At 55.6% G+C, this 18303-nt stretch overlaps 2 protein-coding genes across 4 annotated transcripts; both read right to left on the bottom strand.

The window, feature by feature from the left end:
• Positions 1 to 4281: 4281 nt before the first annotated feature.
• On the bottom strand, positions 4282 to 13672 carry PLIN5 (perilipin 5). 3 transcript variants are annotated; one of them, XM_047777450.1, is made up of 8 exons: positions 13591 to 13672; positions 12484 to 12548; positions 11573 to 11768; positions 10295 to 10377; positions 9454 to 9634; positions 7318 to 7517; positions 5514 to 5639; positions 4282 to 5321 (listed from the first exon to the last, which is right to left on the bottom strand). In XM_047777450.1, exons 2-8 carry the CDS (start codon positions 12541 to 12543, stop codon positions 4791 to 4793), a joined length of 1377 nt encoding a protein of 458 aa, XP_047633406.1. In that variant the 5' UTR covers positions 12544 to 12548; positions 13591 to 13672; the 3' UTR covers positions 4282 to 4790. The 3 variants fall into 3 exon arrangements, with proteins under 3 accessions (XP_047633406.1, XP_047633407.1, XP_047633405.1); XM_047777451.1 differs by having other exon boundaries at positions 12484 to 12545; positions 13591 to 13670; XM_047777449.1 differs by having other exon boundaries at positions 12484 to 12565; positions 13591 to 13666.
• A 1509-nt stretch (positions 13673 to 15181) lies between these two features.
• On the bottom strand, positions 15182 to 17681 carry LRG1 (leucine rich alpha-2-glycoprotein 1). The gene is made up of 2 exons (XM_047777448.1): positions 17575 to 17681; positions 15182 to 16580 (listed from the first exon to the last, which is right to left on the bottom strand). The coding sequence occupies exons 1-2, from the start codon at positions 17625 to 17627 to the stop codon at positions 15563 to 15565; spliced, it is 1071 nt and encodes a 356-aa protein (XP_047633404.1). The 5' UTR covers positions 17628 to 17681; the 3' UTR covers positions 15182 to 15562.
• Positions 17682 to 18303: the final 622 nt, after the last annotated feature.

Genomic DNA, 18303 nt, shown 5'->3' with positions numbered 1-18303 from the left:
GGGCGGTGCAGGCTTGGCTGGCAGAGGCAGGCAGCCAGTGGGCCGGGGGAGGGCCCTGGACAGTCACGTGCTTGCCTGCCAGGCCCGGCGTGGGCCCTGGGCCCAGCACCTTTCCCCTGCTCTCAGCACTGAGCAGCCTCTGCCCGTGGCACCTGCCCTAACCAGGCTGAATGATTCATGGGCAATCCTCTACCCCCAAGGCACAGCCCGCATACTCTCTTGGCCTCTGTGATAGGCATGGTTCTTATCTCCACTCTGCCCTCCCTCCTTCTCTCCCCCTCACTCACTGTGCTTTGGCCACACAGGCCTCCTCTCTGTTCCTCCAAATCTCCAGGCCTGGAGCTGCCGCAGGGCCTTTGCACCTGCTGTTCCCTCTGTTGTCCCCCCCCACACACACACACAGCCTCCTCCCACACCTCCACCAGGTCCATCATTTGTTCCCTTTTATGTCCCCAGCCATAGAACAATCCCTGGCACACAGTCGGTACTTAATAAATGTTTGGCTAAATGGACCATAGGGTGATTGTGAGTGTGAAATAAGGTCAAGCATGTGCCCTGTTTACCCCAGTGTTTGGTACCCAGCAGGTGCTCAACAAATAGCAGCTTAGCACTGCCCAGGCAGAAAGTGAGGAGCAGCATCTGTCCTGAGCAGAGAAGGGGATGTCACTTTCCTGAAGGGACCTGCCTTGAGAAAGGGCCGAAATACAGACCAAGACAGGGCACCAACAGAACTAGGGGTGACTTAGGAGTGAGATCCAGTCCCGGTGGGCTGGGGCCAACCCAGGGTGGCTTCCTGGAAGAGGTAACCAGTGCCTGACACCATAGAGCTAGGAAATAGCAGGGACAGGAATTGAACCCAGCCCCAGAGCCTGAGCCTGTGTGCCAAGCAGGCTGTCTATGGGTAGGGGTACAGGCAAGTAGAAAAATAACCAGCTGTGCCCTCCCTGAATGCCCCCAGCCTGCTCCTGGCCAGGGAGCCCAGCTATGGGCTGGTGGGGCTGACAGGACAGGAGGACAGTTGGTGGCCCTGGGCTGTAAGCTGGGAGGAGGAGGGTCCAGCCGCTGTGATGACCCCTGGGTGGTTTCCTTGGAGCTATCACTCTGTTTACCAAACAGTTGGGGAACAAAGCAGGGGTGTCTCCCGAAGTCTCTTCTCCAGCCAATGCTTCCCAAAGGTGGCAAGCAGTGGCCAGTGGGAGAGGGGTTGGGGAGGTTGGGAAACCCTGGGAGCGCCTCTCACCTCCCCACAGGGCCGCCACAGCACAGCAAGGAGGGAGAAACCCAGCAAAAATCATAAAAATGACCATAAACATCAAATCAGCTCCTGTCCCTCCTCTGCCCACAGCCCTCCAGGGCTCCCACCTCCCCCAGGGTAAAAACCTAAGTCCTGGGGTTCCCATTGCGGCTCAGCGGAAATAAATCTGATTAGCATCCGTGAGGACACAGGTTCAATCCCTGGCCTCGCTCAGTGGGTTAAGGGTCCAGCGTTGCCGTGAGCTGTGGGGTAGGTCAAAGACAGGGCTTGGATCTGGCGTGGCTGTGGCTGTGGCATAGGCCGGCAGCTGTGGCTCCAATTCAGCCCCTAGCCTGGGAACCTCCATATGCCGCAGGCGCGGCCCTAAAAAGAAAAAATCAACAACAAAAACAGGAAAAATAACTAAGTCCTCCCTGTGGCCCTCAAGGCCCTACATGAACTGTCCGTCCCCTCCCTGCCCCTCCTGTTTCTGCTCCAGCCACACAGACCTCCATACTGTTCCTCCAACACACCAGGGCCAGTCCAGCCCCAGCGCCTTTGCACAGGTTGTGCTCTCTGTCAGGAATGCACCTCAGTCTTCACACATATGTCATCTCTTCAGAAAGGCCTTCCTTGGACCCCTTCTCTCCTGTTTTAAAAAATATCATAGGAGGAGTTCCCGTCGTGACTCAGTGGTTAGTGAATCCGACTAGGAACCATGAGGTTGCGGGTTCGATCCCTGGCCTTGCTCAGTGGGTTAAGGATCGCAGATGCGGCTTGGATCCCGCATTGCTGTGGCTCCGGCGTAGGCCGGCAGCCACAGCTCTGATTCGACCCCTGGCCTGGGAACCTCCATATGCTGCAAGAGCGGCCTAAGAAATGGCAAAAAGAAATAAATGAATAAATAAATAATAAACAAGTAGTTTACTTATTTTTCTTTTTTATATTCTCTCTCTCTCCTAGAGGGCAGAATTTTTATCCATTTTGTTTACTGGTGTGCCTTCAAGGTGGAGGAATACCTGGCACACACAGCAGATATTCAATAACTTTTTTTGTTTGTTTGTTTGTTTTCTCCTTTTTAGGAGAAAAAGGCCTAGGCCAGAGCCACAGCAACTCCAGATCCGAGCCGCGTCTGCGACCTACACCACAGCTCACGGCAACACCAGATCCTTTAACCCACTGAGCAAGGCCAGGGATCGAACCCGCAACCTCATGGTTCCTAGTTGGATCTCTTTCCGCTGCGCCACGACAGGAACTCCGATATTCAATAACTATTAGTTTTTGTTTTGTTTTTGTTTTTGTTTGCCACACCCTGGCATACAGAAGTTCCCAGGCCGGGGCTCAAATCTCCTCCACAGCAGCAAATGACAACGCCAGATCCTTAACCTGTTGTGCCCCAGAAAAACTCCAGTAATTATTTGCTGAATGAACAAATGAATGAGTGAATGGTAGCTTCTGTGAGTGAAGCCCTGCTAGGATTAAGCACACTGCTTTATTGCTACTCTCATACCCATTTCACAGAGGAGAAAACTAGGTTCAGAGAGGAGCAGTTGCTTACCCACCCATTTGTAGGCAGGGCAGGGCCTCAGTCCCAGGGCCTCAACTACTGCTCCCTCCTTCCCCCAAAAGTCTAGGCCTTACCTCATTCTCTTTCATCCCCCTCTGTTCCAGCCATACTGATTCCCCACTGCGGTGCTTTTGCCTGAGCCGGTTGGTCCCTCTGCCAAATGCCCTGTGTGCCATTATCCTCATCTTCACCAAGCCTGGCCCTCTGGGAACCCCCAGCCTCGTGGCAGGAAAGAGAAGGCAAGGCTGCCTGTGGTTTGTCTGGGCAGGGAGCCCCAGGGCTTGGAGCCCCAAGAAGGTGGCCTGTGGAGGGTCGGAGCTATCCGGTGGGGGGAGAGTCAGGGAAGGCTTCCTGGAAGAGGTGGCATTAGGGCTGGGCTTGGGGATGGATGAAATATATCTGAGATGGCTGGGAGGGCTGGAGGGAAGGCATTCCAGGCACAGCCTGAGCAAAGGCCCTGAGCTGGGGGACTGGGCAGAGTTCAGTGGGGCTACAGCCGTGTCTGTGTTGGGCCTGAGAAAGAAACTGGGAGTCCTCAAGTGCCAGGGTGAGGGGCATGGATATTGGGTCTGAGGGCAGCAGGGAGCCATGGATGTTGCTGAGCAGGGGCAGGGAGGTCCGTCTGGCTGGCAGAAAGTGGGGACTCCCAAAGCCACCCTGGACTAGATCCCAGGGAAGCCAAGGGCCACCCTGACCTCACCACAACAGACTATGGTTTCCCAACAGCCCGTCAGAACACAGGAGAGTCAGGGGCAGCCAGGAACACGGTCAGAGGACGGGAGAGCTCCCACGAGACTGGCCTGTGGCCCTTGCCCTGCCTCTGTCTTCCCTGTCCTGACCGACTGGTGTACCCAGAGAAGCCACAGCAAGCTCAGCTCCTGCAGGTCCAGGGAAAAGGACAAAGAAGGGGCTGCTCAGAATTTCCGTTGTGGCGCAGTGGAAATGACTCCGACTAGTCACCATGAGGATGTGGGTTCGATCCCTGGCCTCACTCCGTGGGTTAAGAATCCAGCATCGCCATGAGCTGTGGTATAGGTTGCAGTTGTGGTTCAGATCCTGCGTTGCTGTGGCTGTGGTGTAGGCCAGTGGCGGCTACAGCTCAGATTCCACCCCTAGCCTGGGAACCTCCATGTGCTGTGGGTGTGGCCCTAAAAACCAAAAAAGAAAAAAAGGGAAAAAAAGGAGGGTCTGATCCCCCCCTCCTCCTGCTCCTGCTCCTTGCAACTGCCAAGAAATTCATTTATACTAAAGTGTGAATAGCTTCCATTCCAGGAAGTTACCTCTGAATGCTTAACTAGTAGGGTGGGTGCTGAATGCTACCTGGCTACCTAGTGGAACTCCAGACAGGACGACAAGCTGGTCAGGAAGGCATGACTCCTCTCAAATCACAAAGCCTGGCCTGCACCATGCAGTCCCACATCTCTGAGGCCCCCAGCACCCTGCCATCGAGACCCACCTCAGCCCAAACAGAGGGCACTTGGACAACGCACAGCACTTTTATTCTGGAGATCAAATTCCAAGCGGCGAAGCAAGTGGGTGTGGCAGGTCCAACAGTTGCAGCCGGGCATCTTTGGGGCCCCCTCAGTCCAGGATAGACAAGCTGGGGGAGGAAGGGGGGCTCACTTTTCAGAGCCCCAAAGAGAAGCACATGTTCCTATGTGGGCAAAACCTGTGCTTCTCTGGGGAGTTTTGACCAACTTCTTGGGGGTGGGGCAAGGGGACCACAGGCAGTGAGCCCAGCTGGGGGCTCGTCTTGCCTGAGTTGGGTTCAAGTCCTCATATGTCCAAGGGAAAGACTGGGGATGTTCTGCTATCATGAAACTGATCTAGGATTCTGAATCTGGCCCCCACCCCCCAAATCCTTGCTGGGCAGGGGCCAAGGCCAAGACATCAGCTGCTAGAAGCGGTTCAAGGCCACTATGGGGCAGCAGAGTTCTCGAGGTGCGTGACCACCTCCTGCTGCCTCTGCTGCCCTAGGGTCCTATCGGATCAAAAGTCCAGCTCTGGCATCAGGGTGTGCTTGGGGCGGCTGGGAGGCTCAGGCTCCTCCTTGGGAACGTCCCCCGGGAGGCCTGTCCCATCCCCGTGCTGGGCCTCCCAGGCTCTCTGCTGGGCCGGCCAGTCCAGGTGCGCCCAGCGGGGGTCGGGGCCCCCCACGACCTCATCCACCAGGGCCTCCAGATCAGGAGGGGGCTCCAACCGCTCCACCAGGATGGGCGCGAAGGGCCCGACCAGCCAGGGCAGGGGCATGGCCTGCACCACCAGCTCCAGCAGCTCGTCCACACAGGCGTGGGCCCGGGCCATGCTGCCCCGGCCCTCGGCCAGCACAGCAGCTGGCACATCCCTGAAGCAGCGGGCATCGGCGAAGGCGGCCTGCAGGGCGTCCACGCTGCGCCGCACCTCAGCCACCTTCTCCTGGGCGCTGGGGGGCAGGCCCCGCACGCTGGTCTCCAGCAAGTCCACCGTGCTCTGCAGCTCTCCCATCAGGTTGCGGGACAGCACCAGGGTCTCCAGCTCTGCCTGAGGGGGAGGAGTGGGGCCTCAGTGTCCCGGATGGACTCCCGCCAGATCCGCCGCCCTGCCTCAGTTTCCCCACGGTCCCTCCAAACCGCTGACCTCTGCACCAGGATGGAGGTGGCTAGAGCCTGGCCCCTGGCAACCCTGGGTGCCTCTAGAACACCCTCCCTCCCCCCATCCTCCACGCCATCTTACCTGGCTTCGGCGGCGGCAGCGGCGGCCGTTCTCTGGGGGGTGCTGGCTCCAGTCCTCCCACAGCTGGTGCACCTTCCCTGGCCGGCCTGGGGTGATGGGGGTCACTCCGCACTGCATGTGGTTGATCTGTGGGGACCAGGACGGTGGTGGTACTCAGAGCTGGAGGATTGGGAAGGGTTGGGGGAGCCAGGGCCCTAGCCTGGATCTGGCCTCAATAAGCATTTAGGGAGCATCTGCTGTATGCAGCCTTCCACTCTTGCTGATCCAGCCTGGCCAATCCACCCATTCTCTCCTCTGCCCCTTGGCCAGACTTTGGGACCTGTGGTTCCCCTGAAGCTCAGACTCAAGGTCAGGCTTTTGCTCATGCTAGTGCCTCTGCCAGGTATACTCTCCTCTTCTCAGCATCCCCCTGCTTGATTCTCTCAAGTTCAAGTCTCATTGTAGGCGTCTCCTCCTCCAAGATTTGCTGGCTTGGCAGATCCCTCCCCTGGGTCCCATAGCACTCAGCATGCTCTCCAGTCATGACCCTGATCCCCCTACTGGACTGTGAGTATTCTGAGGGGGCTGCTGTGCTTTCAGTGCCCAAGACAGGGCAGGATTAGAAGATTAATAGAAATAAACTGTGGTCCATCTATGTAATAGACTACAGTCTGCCCTCTATATCCATGGGTTTTGCATCCATGGATTCGACCAAGATCCACAGGGACAAAACTGTACTATGCCATTTTACAAAAGTGACTTGAGCACCGAGGGACGACTGTATTATTCAGCCTTAAAAAGGAGGGAAATTCTGGAGTTCCCGTCGTGGTGCAGTGGTTAACAAATCCAACTAGGAACCATGAGGTTTCGGGTTCGATCCCTGGCCTTGCTCAGTAGGTTAAGGATCCGGCGTTGCCATGAGCTGTGGTATGGGTCGCAGACACGGCTCAGATCCTGCATTGCTGTGGCTGTGGTGTAGGCCGGTGGCTACAGCTCCAATTACACCCCTAGCCTGGAAACCTCCATGGCAAAAAAAGACAAAAAGAAAAAAAGAAATTCTGACGCATGCTACAACATGGATGAACCTTGAGGACAATGCGCTCAGTGAAATTAGCCAACTCTGGTGCTCACAGGTGCCCTCTGGTGGCTTCTTCAGGAAGGACAGACTGTGGGTACAGGATGGGAGGCAACCAAGTGAGCAATTGTGGGAGCAGGATCCAGGTGAAGGAAGAGGAGGGAGGCAATGTTGGTGGGTTGAGGGTAGACTTTGAAGGAAGAGCCAGCAGTACTGGCCAATGTGTCAGATGTGGGAGAGGAGGAGGAGAAGGGGTTGAAGATGGCTCCCAGGTTTTAGCCTGATCCTTGGAAGGACAGAGGTGCATCAGTGGAGAGGGGGAGAGGGTTGGGGGCATCTGAACTTATAGAGACCAGCAAACAGGAGCTATTATGTTCCTCTGGAGCAGGGAGGGGTGTACAGTGGGGGAAGAAGCTGAGTTATGAGCTAAAACCAAAAGTCTGGGAAAGATTGGGATTGGTGATGAGAGAGCCTGGGAAGAGGTACCTATACTCTCTTCTCATCTACCTTAACTGCCTATAAAATCCCAGCTCCTCATTCTCCTCCCCTGCAAAACCCCTTCCTGACTTCCCAGGCTGAGCCTGGACCCCTACTAACTGCCCTCCAGCACCCAGCTCCTTCCTCTGCCCCAGCTCTGCCTCCTGCTTCAGACTGGCACAGGACCAGGTACTCCCCTGGCACTCAATCCACACTTGCTGGCCTGCATCACGGGATGGGGGTGGGGTGGGTGTGGGCATGGAGGGCTCTCACCAGCTCTAGCGTCTCCTGCAGCTGGGCCAGCGTGTCCTGGGCATGGTGCTTCCTCTGCCTCAGTTTCCCCAGAGAGTGCTCATATGCCAGGTGGCGGAGCCGTGCTGACAGGGAACCCAGGCGCACAAAGTAGCCCTGTTGTCTCCTCTGCTCTTCCAAGGAGCCCACTTCCGGGCCCTCAGCCTCCGCTGCCAGTGCCGCTGGGGGGTGGGATGGGGGTGGGAAGTTAGCATGGCCACACCCTTCGCTTCTGGGTGAACAAGACTATGGGCTCCCGAATTTAGGGTTTCCATTTACAATATAAATTCATTCGACCTTTTCCAAACCTTATGATATAGGCACTATTATTAGTACCATTTTACAGATGAAGAAAGCCAAGGGAAAGAGAGGTGAAGCCCCAGAGTTCCCGTTGTGGCTCAGTGGTTAACAGACCCAACTAGTATCCGTGAGGACACGGGTTCAATCCCCAGCCATGCTCAGTGGGTTAAGAATCCGGCATTTCTGGGAGCTGTGGTGTAGGTTGCAGATGCAGCTCAGATCCTGTGTTGCTATGGCTCTGGTGTAGGCCGGTGGCTATAGCTCTGATTAGACCCCTAGCCTGGGAACCACCGTATGCTGGGGTGCGGCCCTAAAAAGACAAAAGAAAAAAAAAATAAAAGAGAGGTGAAGTCCCATAGCGGTCAAGAGGCAGACCCAGAATTTGAACCCAGGCAATCTCCCCCACACCCGCCTTTTTCAGTTGCACCTGCAGCCTTGGAAGTTTCCCTGCCAGGAATTGAATCTGAGCTATATCTGTGGCCTCCACTCCAGCTGCAGCAATGCTAAATCCTTAACCGACTGTGCAGGGCCAGGGATTGAACCCTCAATGCCACAGCGACAAGCCAGTTCATTAACCTACTGTGCCACAGCAGGAACTCTGAACTCAGGCCCTCTTCTTAACTACTCTACTGACTGCCTCAGTTCAAATCCCGGGTCTCTTTATGTCCATTTTCCTTATCTGCAAAGGGAGCTCATAGGAGTGAAAGCTTGACACTCAGAGTGTGAATGCTTGGCACACAGTAGGTGCTTCAAAAATGCCTCAAGCCTTTCTATCAAGGAGGGAGAATGTCCCCCTGTTGTTCTAGTGCCATGAAGCAGGTTTGAGATGTCAGATTGTCTCCAGGGCCAGCTGAGAAGATGGGGAACACTGGAGAACAGAGGGGTTTAAGGGAACCCTGTAAAGGGGAGGATGCTATTCAACCCAAGTACTTGGTTTTTCCAGGCAAGTTAGAAGTCAGCATTTGTAGGATAAAATCTGATTTTTACATGCATGTGCTGAATTCAGCCTTTTTTTTTTTTTTTTTTTTTGGTCTTTTTAGGACCACACTCACAGCATATGGAGGTTCCCAGGCTAGGGATCCAATCGGAGCTACAGCTGCCGGCCTCCACCACAGCCACAGCCATGCCAGATCTGAGCTGCATCTGTGACCTACACCACAGCTCACGGCAATGCTGGATCCTTAACCCACTGAGCGAGGCCAGGATCGAATCTGCCACCTCATGGTTCCTAGTCAGATTCGTTTCCACTGCACCATGACAGGAACTCCAAATTCAGCCATTTTAAAGACATTCCACGGGGAGTTCCCATTGTGGCTCAGGTGGTCAAGAATCCAACTAGTATCCATGAGGATGCGGGTTAGATCCCTGGCCTTGCTCAGTGGGTTAAGGATCTGGCGTTGCCGTGAGCTGTGGCGTAGATTGCAGATGCGGCTCGGATCCCAAGTTGCTGTGGCTGGGGTGGAGGCCAGCAGCTGTACCTCCTATTCGACCCCTAGCCTGGGAACTTTCATATGCTACAGGTTAAAAAAAAAAAAAAAAAAAGACATGCACTGGCAGGCCAAATACTACAATATAGAGGGCCACCAGTTTGAGTCCTTAAGTCTACAAGGCCTATGCACTCTTGGGGGTCTGGGCAGTCAGATTTCTAGTAGGATGCAGTTCGGGGGCGGTGGAAGTGGAGGACAGGCCTAGGCTGGAGTTCTGTGTTTCCTGCTGTACTGCTGTGTGGCCTTGGGTGAGTCCCGGACTTCTCTGATCTGTAACCTCCAGGAACAGAGACTGGGCAGGAGGGGCCTGAGGGGTGGGCGCCGGCCTTACCGAGCTCCTCCTCAGTCATGGGCAGGAAGTGGTCCACCAGCTCCTCTGACTTGCCCAGCATGACGTCCACCGCATGGCTCATGGATCGTTTGAGCTCCACACTCCAGCGGCGGCCCTGCCGGGCCAGGCCCACCATGCCTGTCATGCCACTGGCCATGGCATCCTTGGCTGAGGTCACCACCTGGCAGGAGAGGACCAGGGGCTATTGGTCTCTGGCTCCCTTCCCCTGCCCCTAGCTCCCTGGGGCTGCGAGGCAAGGGTCCTGGCCCCTGCCTGGACCTGGATGCAATTTGCCCTTTATAAAAGGGAGGAAAAGCCAATCTCTTCCTCATAGGGTTGTTTTCTTGGTTTTGGGGTGTTTTTTTTGTCTTTTTTTTAGGGCTGCACTCGCAGCATATGGAGGTTCCCAGGCTAGAAGTTGAATCGGCATTGTAGCCGCCAGCCTACACCACAGCCACATCCATGCCAGATTCAAGCTGTGTCTGCAACCTACACCACAGCTCATGGCAAGGCCGGATCTTTAACCCGCTGAGCAAGGCCAGGGATTGAACCCACATCCTCATGGATACCAGTTGGGTTCATTAACCACTGAGCCACGAGGGGGACTCCCTTCGTAGGGTTGTTAAAAGGATTCCTGGCACCAGCTAGCACATATTAAGTGCTCAGTAAACATGGGTGGCCATTATTTTCATCTGGCTGGTGTTTTCTGAGTTGCCCAAAGCCTGACTCTGCCCGGGAGTCCAGCTGGCCCTGGCGATCAGGCCGGGTCTGGGGGGAGGCTGCATTCCTCACCCCCACCTCCACCCCCTACAGATGCCCATGGGCTGGTGGTGCCAGGTACCGTCTCTGAAGGCTGCTGAAGAAAGGGCAGCTTCTCCTCCAGCTTGTCCAGGCCCCTGCAGACGAGATCATTCACGGTGGCCACTGGAGACAGAAAGGCAGGGAGTGAGAACCGGGCAGATGGGAAGGGAGCTACGGACACAGAGAGGGACATAGAGAGAGGGGATGCTGGAGGGAGAGATGGAGAAAAACGGTGAGACACACACAGAAGGAAAGGGAGAAAAAGGGAGCTGGGGAGTTCCTGTCGTGGTACAGTGGTTAACGAATCTGACTAGGAACCATGACGTTGCGGGTTCGGTCCCTGCCCTTGCTCAGTGGGTTAAGGATCCGGCATGGCCGTGAGCTGTGGTGTAGTTTGCAGACGCGGCTCGGATCCAGCATTGCTGTGGCTGTGGCGTAGGCCGGTGGCTACAGCTCCGATTAGACCCCTAGCCTGGGAACTACCATATGTCTCGAGAGTGGCCCAAGAAATGGCAAAAAGACAAAAAAAGGGGGAGGGAGCTAGGAGGCCTGGACCACAGGGGGCACCTGGCTGGCCCCCTGCAAGGGGCCAGGGTCCTGAGGGTGTGGGTGGGCCACCAGGCTAGACCCCGCCTCTCTGCCCTTCCTTCCTCTGCCCTGGCACTGGATGCTGCCAGCACCAAGGTGACTCCTCATCCATGCCCAGCTCAGATACCCTGGTGAACAGGCTCAAGGTCACACAAGCCAGCTGAGGAGGCGGCGGGTGAAGCCCTGGGTTGGGACTCTCAGGTGATTCCCTTCCTCAGTCAGATGTGAGGCCACGGGTGTCCCCCGCCCCTGCCTCGTCAACTCTCTCTCCACTGATAGGCTGGACCCCTGAGCTTGTCACAGACTCAGGAAAGGTGGAGGCAGGGACAGAGGGGCAGACAGGGGAGGGAGGTTGGACAGGCAGGCAAAGGGAGCCAAGGCACATTAGGCCGGCCAAAGGAAGGAGAGGGAGACAAAATGGGGACAGAAGGGCGAGGGGAGGGGCACAAGTCAATTGTTAAGGGCAGATGTCCAGGTGATCAAACTAGAAAAACATAGTAAGCAGAGATAGAGGGCAGGAGAGATGCACGTAGAATGGCAGGGGCGGAAGGACTGAGTGAGGGTGACACAGGTAGATGGGGGACAGACTAGAGGTACACAGGACAGGTATGACTGAGGAGCGACATAGACTCAGGGGATCCCCTGCAGCACAGGTCACACAGATGGAGAGCTAGAAGGTGGGGCAGTGGGACAAACCACAGCACTGAGGACACAGGCCAGGGGGACTCACACTGGGGCTGCAGGTGGCTGAGCAGTGGCTGAGCGTGGTCCAGGGCGCGGGTGGTCAGGCCGCACACGCAGTGCTCAGCCAGGCGGCAGGCGGAGCCCAGTAGCGGGTGCCGGTCCTTGGCGGCGCTATAAGCATCGGAGACTGCGGTGCACGTGGTCCTGACCAGGGGCAGGGCTGCCACGCGCTGCACCGCGTTCTGCAGGAAGGGGTGGCATCAGAGGGGCCCCTGGTGGAGGTGGGGGGGCTCAGCTAAATGCTAGAGAGCCCACTTGAGGGGTGGGCGAGAGGGTTGGGACACAGTTTTTTGAGAGCATCTGCGTACAGGCAACAAGTACAGGCAACGCGTCCCACTGGGGGACGCGTAGGGGGTCTGTTCTCCAGGGAAGAGCCAGTAGTGTCTGGTCATTAAGTCCTGGTTTGATTGCTTCCGAGCTGCGTGAGCTTGGGCAAGTGAGTGAAATGCTCTGGGCCTCGGTCTCCCCATCTGTAAAATGGTTTTCTAGGGCTGTGCTGGGCATCCAGGAGCCATTGTATGTGAAGTGCTTGGAAGAGTGAATGATGCAGAGTCTAGGCTGTGACTACTGTTGTCATTGTTGTTGTTAGGGGTGTCAGGATGGTGGACACAGAAACAGAGAGATTCAGACAGAGACCCAGAGATGGGAGAGAGAGTTGGGCAGAGGCCAGCTAAGCTGGCTGGGAGTGTCTGGAGAGACACTCTCTTCTCTGGACCTCACTTTGCCCCTTTGGGAAATGGGTACAATATGCCCTCCCCTGACTATGGTCCAAAATGTACTCAGAGTAAGGTGCTTGCAGCAAGGAAGGGGTGGGGACCCTAGTCTGAAACTGTCCCAAGAGGGACTGTCCCCCCACCCCTCCCCAAGCCCTGCTCCACGGGAGGCACAGCCCCTCACCTGCTGGTCCTGCTCCCACAAGCTGGGTCTGGGGGCCTGAGCCCCCTCCTCTTCTGACATGCCTGCTGAAAACAGGGCCACCCTGTGGGTAGGACAGAATGACGGGCCCCTACATGCCAGACCTCCCGGCTCCCACCCAGGCCCTGGCTTCTGTCCAGCTGGGCTTGATGACCTGGGCAAGTCTCATTCCTACTTGGGCCTCAGTTTCCTCACCTGCAAAATGAGGTAATGGTAATACTGACCTCAGACATCATGGGCAGGGACAATGCATGCACAGGGCTCTGCACACAGTAGGTGCATACTAGAGAACCTCAGGGAGTTCCTGCAGTGGTACAAATGGATTGGCGGCATCTTGGGAGCTCTGGGATGCAGGTTTGGTTCCCAGCCCAGCACAGTGGGTTGAGGATTCGGCGTTGCTGCAGCTGTGGCTTAGGTCACAACTGCAGCTCGGATCTGATCCCTGGCCTTGGAACTCCATATGCCAAGGGGCAGCCAAAAAAGAAAAAAAAAAAAGAGGGAAAAAAAGAAAGAAAAAAAAAGAACCTCTGGCAAGGTGTGGATACTACGGTGATTCAACACATGGGCTCTAGGAAGAGAGACACCTGAATTCAAATTCTACCATCAGGTGCTGTGTGACCTTGGGCAAATGCCTTCACCTGTGTGGGCTGTAACCACCTCTGCTGAGTGAGGGAGACCCCTGTTGCCCGCGGCCTGGGACAAACCATGTGAGCAGCCCCCTGCAGGGATGCAGGTGGTAGCTGCCGAATCTCAGTACACCCGCAGGCCAGTTTGACAGACAAGGAAACTGAGGCACACAGGAGGTCCATGCTGAGCCCAAGGTCACTAGCTAAGTAGACCCAGAGCGGGCGTTCAACCTCAGACTCCCTGCCTGCCATTCTTCCTCTGTCCCCACCCAGGGCCCTCAGAACCCTAGCCCTTGCCCAACTAGGTCCTGAACTTTTGCCAACTGGGCCAAGGGTCTCAACCACCTGCTCCAGCCTGTCACAACCCTTCTCCCCTCAGGCCGCTGGACTCTCGCCCGTCCACCCACCCACCAGGCCCCCGGGCCTGCTGGGCGCTCCTGGACGCAGCTCGCAGGGCACTCACCTGGGCGCGTTCAACCACAACCGGGCCGCAGACCCCAAACTCCAGCTCCAGTCCCGGCCCCCAGTCCGCCCCGCCCACCTTATAGCGGCTTGGGGGCGGGACGGGCGGGGACCAACCAATGGGGAGAGGCATGTAGGGGGCGTGTCCCAGGGCGGGGCTCCAGCCCTCCAGGCTCTCCCAGGGGGCTCCCAGAGCGCTTCGTGGTTGCCATAGCAACCAGGGGACTTTGGATACCGAAGGATTGAGCTACTTTGTTGGCCAAGGTTGGCCACAAGTCACCCTCACCGCTGTTGCCGCAGAGACAGTGGAGGGCGATCACAGCCCCCACCGCCTCTCCCAGTAATCTTGAGCAAACCTCAAGGTTTTTTTGGGTTTTTTTAATTTAAACTTTTTCATTTTATGGCCTCACCCGTGGCATGTGGAAGTTTCCGGGGCCAGGGATTGCATCTGAGCCACAGCTGCGACCTACACCACAGCTGTGCCGAACCTGGATCCTGTGACCCACTGAGAAGGGGCGGGGATCGAACCCGTGCCTCTATAGCGACCGAAGCAGCTCTCGTCGGATTCTTAACCCACTGCACCACCGCTGGAATTCCTTTCTTTTTATTTTTTTATTTTTATTTTTCGCTTTTTAGGGCCGCACTAATGGCATATGGAGGTTCCCAGGCTAGGTGTTGAATCAAAGCTACAGCTTGCTCACCTAAATCCAGCCTCAGCAACGCCGGATCCGAGCCTAGTCTGCGAACTACACCACAGCTAATGGCAATGCCAGACCCCCACTGAGCGAGGCCGGTGATCGAACCCCAAACCTCATGGTTACTAGTTGGATTTGTTTCCACTGCACCACAATGGGAACTTCCTCTCTTTTTATTTTTTAAAAAATCTGCCACTTAACTAAGCCAGGAGATAGGCCAGCCCATCCCCTCGGAGCCCCGTTTTATAGATGAGCAAAGTGAGGCTCAGAATACTTAAACCACTTGCCTTGGATTGCCTGACGATTGAGGGATCTGACTCAAACCCAGCTCTGCCAGACTCCAGAAACCTGGCTTTCATCACCACACCTGGAATGACCATGAGCATGGGCAAATCCAGGGAGCTGCAAAACCCAGCATGCCCCCAACATCCCAGGGTTCCCCCAATCTGACCTTGACCCCAACCATGCCCAACATTGTGTTGGCAGGTGGCCCTGGGTTTCTGGACCTAGGAAAACACAGCCCCCCTGGGCCTCTGCCTAATAGTTCAGCCCCATCCAGCCTGCCCAAGCTTGCCCTGGGAGGGTGCCCCCCTGGTTATCACGGGCCAGCGTGAAAAATGGTTTGGAGCCCTGAAGCAATCTGGTTTAATTTAAACCTTCCCCAGGACACAGGCCCTGGCAGGAATCCACTAGTAAAATGACACCCTGGGCAATGGTCAGGGTTTTATTTGTAGTTAAGTCCCAGGATGGGGGAGGGGGGGAGCAGTCAAGGCCATCAGATCCCAATTGCTCTCCCTTTGGGGTTTCATGGCATGCGTCTTCTTTCCCTCTGCTTCATCCTGGGGACCTAGGAATTCCACTTGGGAAATGCAAAGGAACAGCAGCAAATACCTCCCATTCTGTTTTACAGCAATTTATTAACCCCTTCTGGTCTGACACCAAACTGAGTGATACTGGGTAAAAGGGAACACGGCCAGCCCCAGGCCCTGCACTCAGAGAACCCCACAAACTGGGGGAGACGGAGCCAGATTGAGACAACCCCAGTGTGGCCAGGGCCAGCTGGAGAAGCCGGAGACCAAAAGATCTGGGAAATGGAGGAAAGGCATTTCTGGAAGGGGATACAGCTTGAGCAACAGCAAGGAGGCAGGAAGAGGCCAAGGTGAGCGACAGGGGCCCCAGCAACTATGGGTGGTCCCAGTCTCACACCCTTAGAAGGTGGAATTATTTAAGCGGGTGTGGTGTTCTGCCAAACCCCGCCTCCCCACCCTAACCCTAGCCCTAGGCCTCAAGGGACGAAGCCACTGCCAGGAGCTTCTGGCCCTCCAAGGCTTTGGGGCCAGCACAGCGAGTGTTGTTCCGGAAAAACATCTTGTCTTCGTTGGCCACAAGCCACCGATAGAGTTCGTCTAGTTTCTGGTCACAGATCCAGGGGTTCCCTGAGATGTCAAAACCGACCTTCATGTTGCCGGCAGCCTTTCCCAAGGATGCCCAGAGCCCCTCGGGAACACTGGTCAGCGAGTTGTTGGAGAGGTCCAGCATGTCCAGCACCTGCAGACCTCGGAAGGCACCAGCTGCCAGCGTGGTCAGCTTGTTGTTGTTTAGAAAAAGGTAGCGCAGTTTTGGCTGGGGCGCCAGAAAGCCCTCTTCGAGCACCTGCAATCTATTGCCCTCAAGGTGCAGCCATTCCAACTTCAAGGGGCCCCTCAGGAGGTCAGGGGGCAAAGTCTGCAGCTGGTTATTGCCAAGGTCAAGGATGTGCAGGTCAGTGAAGTTGGCCAGCAGCTTGCGGGGCAGTGTCCGGAGCTGGTTCCCTGACAAGTCCAGATACCTGAGGGCTTTCAGGCCATGTAGCCACGAGGCGTCCAGAATGTCTAGCCGGTTTTCCTTCAGCACCAGAGTGTGGAGGGCAGCCGAGACCTTGAAGAGGCCAGGGGGCAGGCGTTTCAGGGCGTTGCGGGTCAGATCGAGCACCTTTAGCTGAGGCACAGGCAGCAGGAACTTGGCTGAGAGGTCCTCCAGCTGGTTGTTGGAAAGGTGCAGTTCCTGGAGGTTAGGGATGCCCTGGAGGATGTCAGCAGGCGGCTGAGTCAGGTTGAAGAACTCTGTGGCCAGGTAAATGGTGTCAGCTGGGAGATAGTGGGGGAATTTGGCAGGTCGTTGGCAGGAAATGGAGCTGCCATTACTCGAGTGGAATACCAGGCAGGCGTTGGGATCTGGGGTGACTCCCTTGGCTGAGACCACAAATAGCAGCAGCAGGAAGAGGATTCTACAGAGATGGGGTTCCCAGCTCCCTGGGCTTCAGGCAATGACAGAAAGTGCTTAATAAGTCAAAATAAAGCTATCATATACCCAGCTGGGTGAAAACATACCCAGAATCTCTACTGTCACCACCCTGGACCATGCCACCACATTGCTAGCCTGGACTAATGCAGTCACTTCCTCCTCTTCTCTTGGCTTCTACCCTTGCCCACCCCCCCACCCACAGCTGCCAGAAGGAACTCCTGTCCCAGGAATAAGTCTATGAAACATGAATTTCTTATTCTGAGCCCTAAATGCTACACTTCCCCACTGCCAGCCCAGCCCCAATGTGCTATTAATTATTCTCAGTCCAACGTGCTAGTTTCTTCCACTCTCACTTGTTTTCTGGGACATTTCTTAGCTCTTTGTCTCTATGTTTTGAAGGCAGAGCCCACAAACTCCTACTCATCCTACAAAGCCCGAGCTCCAATGTCCCAATTCCACGAAGCTCTCTTTGACTTTCCCAAAACAGAACTTTGTTTCCCACTCTGGGCTCTTCCTCTTTCTGTCTAGCCTTAACCAAACCAGGTTAGTATTATCTGGGTCCGGCCCCACCTTTTCCCAAAGTGCTAGGGTGCAACCCAGGGCTCCAGAGACAAACAAGATTCTGAGCATGAAAGATGCATCCTGCTTTGCACAGTCCAGAGGCAGGCATTTGGCTCTGGGATGGGGTGATTTACAGTTGGTACTGGAACTCTTGGAGGGCTGGGGCTTCTGCTCCTCCTAGTCCCTCCAGCAGTAGTACCCTAGCTTATTAGCACCAGGGACCACCAAACATCCTCGGTCACTGCAGTCTGAGGACCACCTGGGGCTTCTGCAGTGAGTGTGTGCAGGGGAGGAGTCTGTCCATAGTTAGAGCCCGAGGGTCAGTCTGTTTCAGACTGCAGGCCTATGTCTGGCCCTGTGACTTCAGTGGGTCAGACAGAATGTCCATCTATCTCTGCACTGCCTGGTGTCCAGGCCTGCTCGGGATGGGCGGGGTGGCCACCTACCTCTGTTTTCCTTCTGGGCTCCAAGAGGACATGGTGGGCTCTCCCTTTTCCATCTAGGCTCCCTTGGTCTGGCAAGGTGGCTTTATACCTGCCTGGGCTGGGGGCAGGAGCACTAACCTTAGGGAAGTCCCCACCCACATCCTGTTCCCGTTAGGGGCTGGACCTGGGCCACGCAGGGGAAAGGGAGGGGTCAGGATTGCAAGATTGGATCATGGCAGGGGGAGGGCACGACGGGGGTAGGGGCTACCCACCACCTTCGCCTTCTTAACCCTGCTACTACCCAGTTTTTCTTTACCCTGAGTTTTGCTTTTGGGAGTGGGTACCCAAAAGTCTCTGAGGGTGAGTCCCCACTTCTCCCAACCTAGTAATCAGGGGTCAAGTTGCAAGGCACCAGTCCTGGGGGATGGGGACAGCTCTTTGAGGAAGAAGTGCTGTTTATAATATATTTAAGCAACCAGGAAGCTGAGTGACAAGAACAATAACAAAAAATTGTCCTAAATTTATGACATATTGTTGTTGGGTTTTTAAAAATAAAATAATGAAAAAAAAAAAAAAAAGAATTCAAAAGCAAATGACGCCACAAGTCTCTACAGTCTTTGAACAATCCAGGAGGGACTAAACCTGTTTCTGAATCCCAGCTCTGCTTTAACGGTTTGCTTTGTGAACTTGGGTAAGTGGCTTAACTTTTCTTGGCCTGAGTTTCTCCATCTGTGAAGCTGAACTCAGTTT

The sequence above is a fragment of the Phacochoerus africanus genome, chromosome 4, assembly GCF_016906955.1.
Source record: "Phacochoerus africanus isolate WHEZ1 chromosome 4, ROS_Pafr_v1, whole genome shotgun sequence".
NCBI classification, from domain to species: Eukaryota; Metazoa; Chordata; class Mammalia; order Artiodactyla; family Suidae; genus Phacochoerus; species Phacochoerus africanus.
Note: the sequence above shows the minus strand (reverse complement) of the source record. Positions and strands in the feature narration are given on the sequence as shown.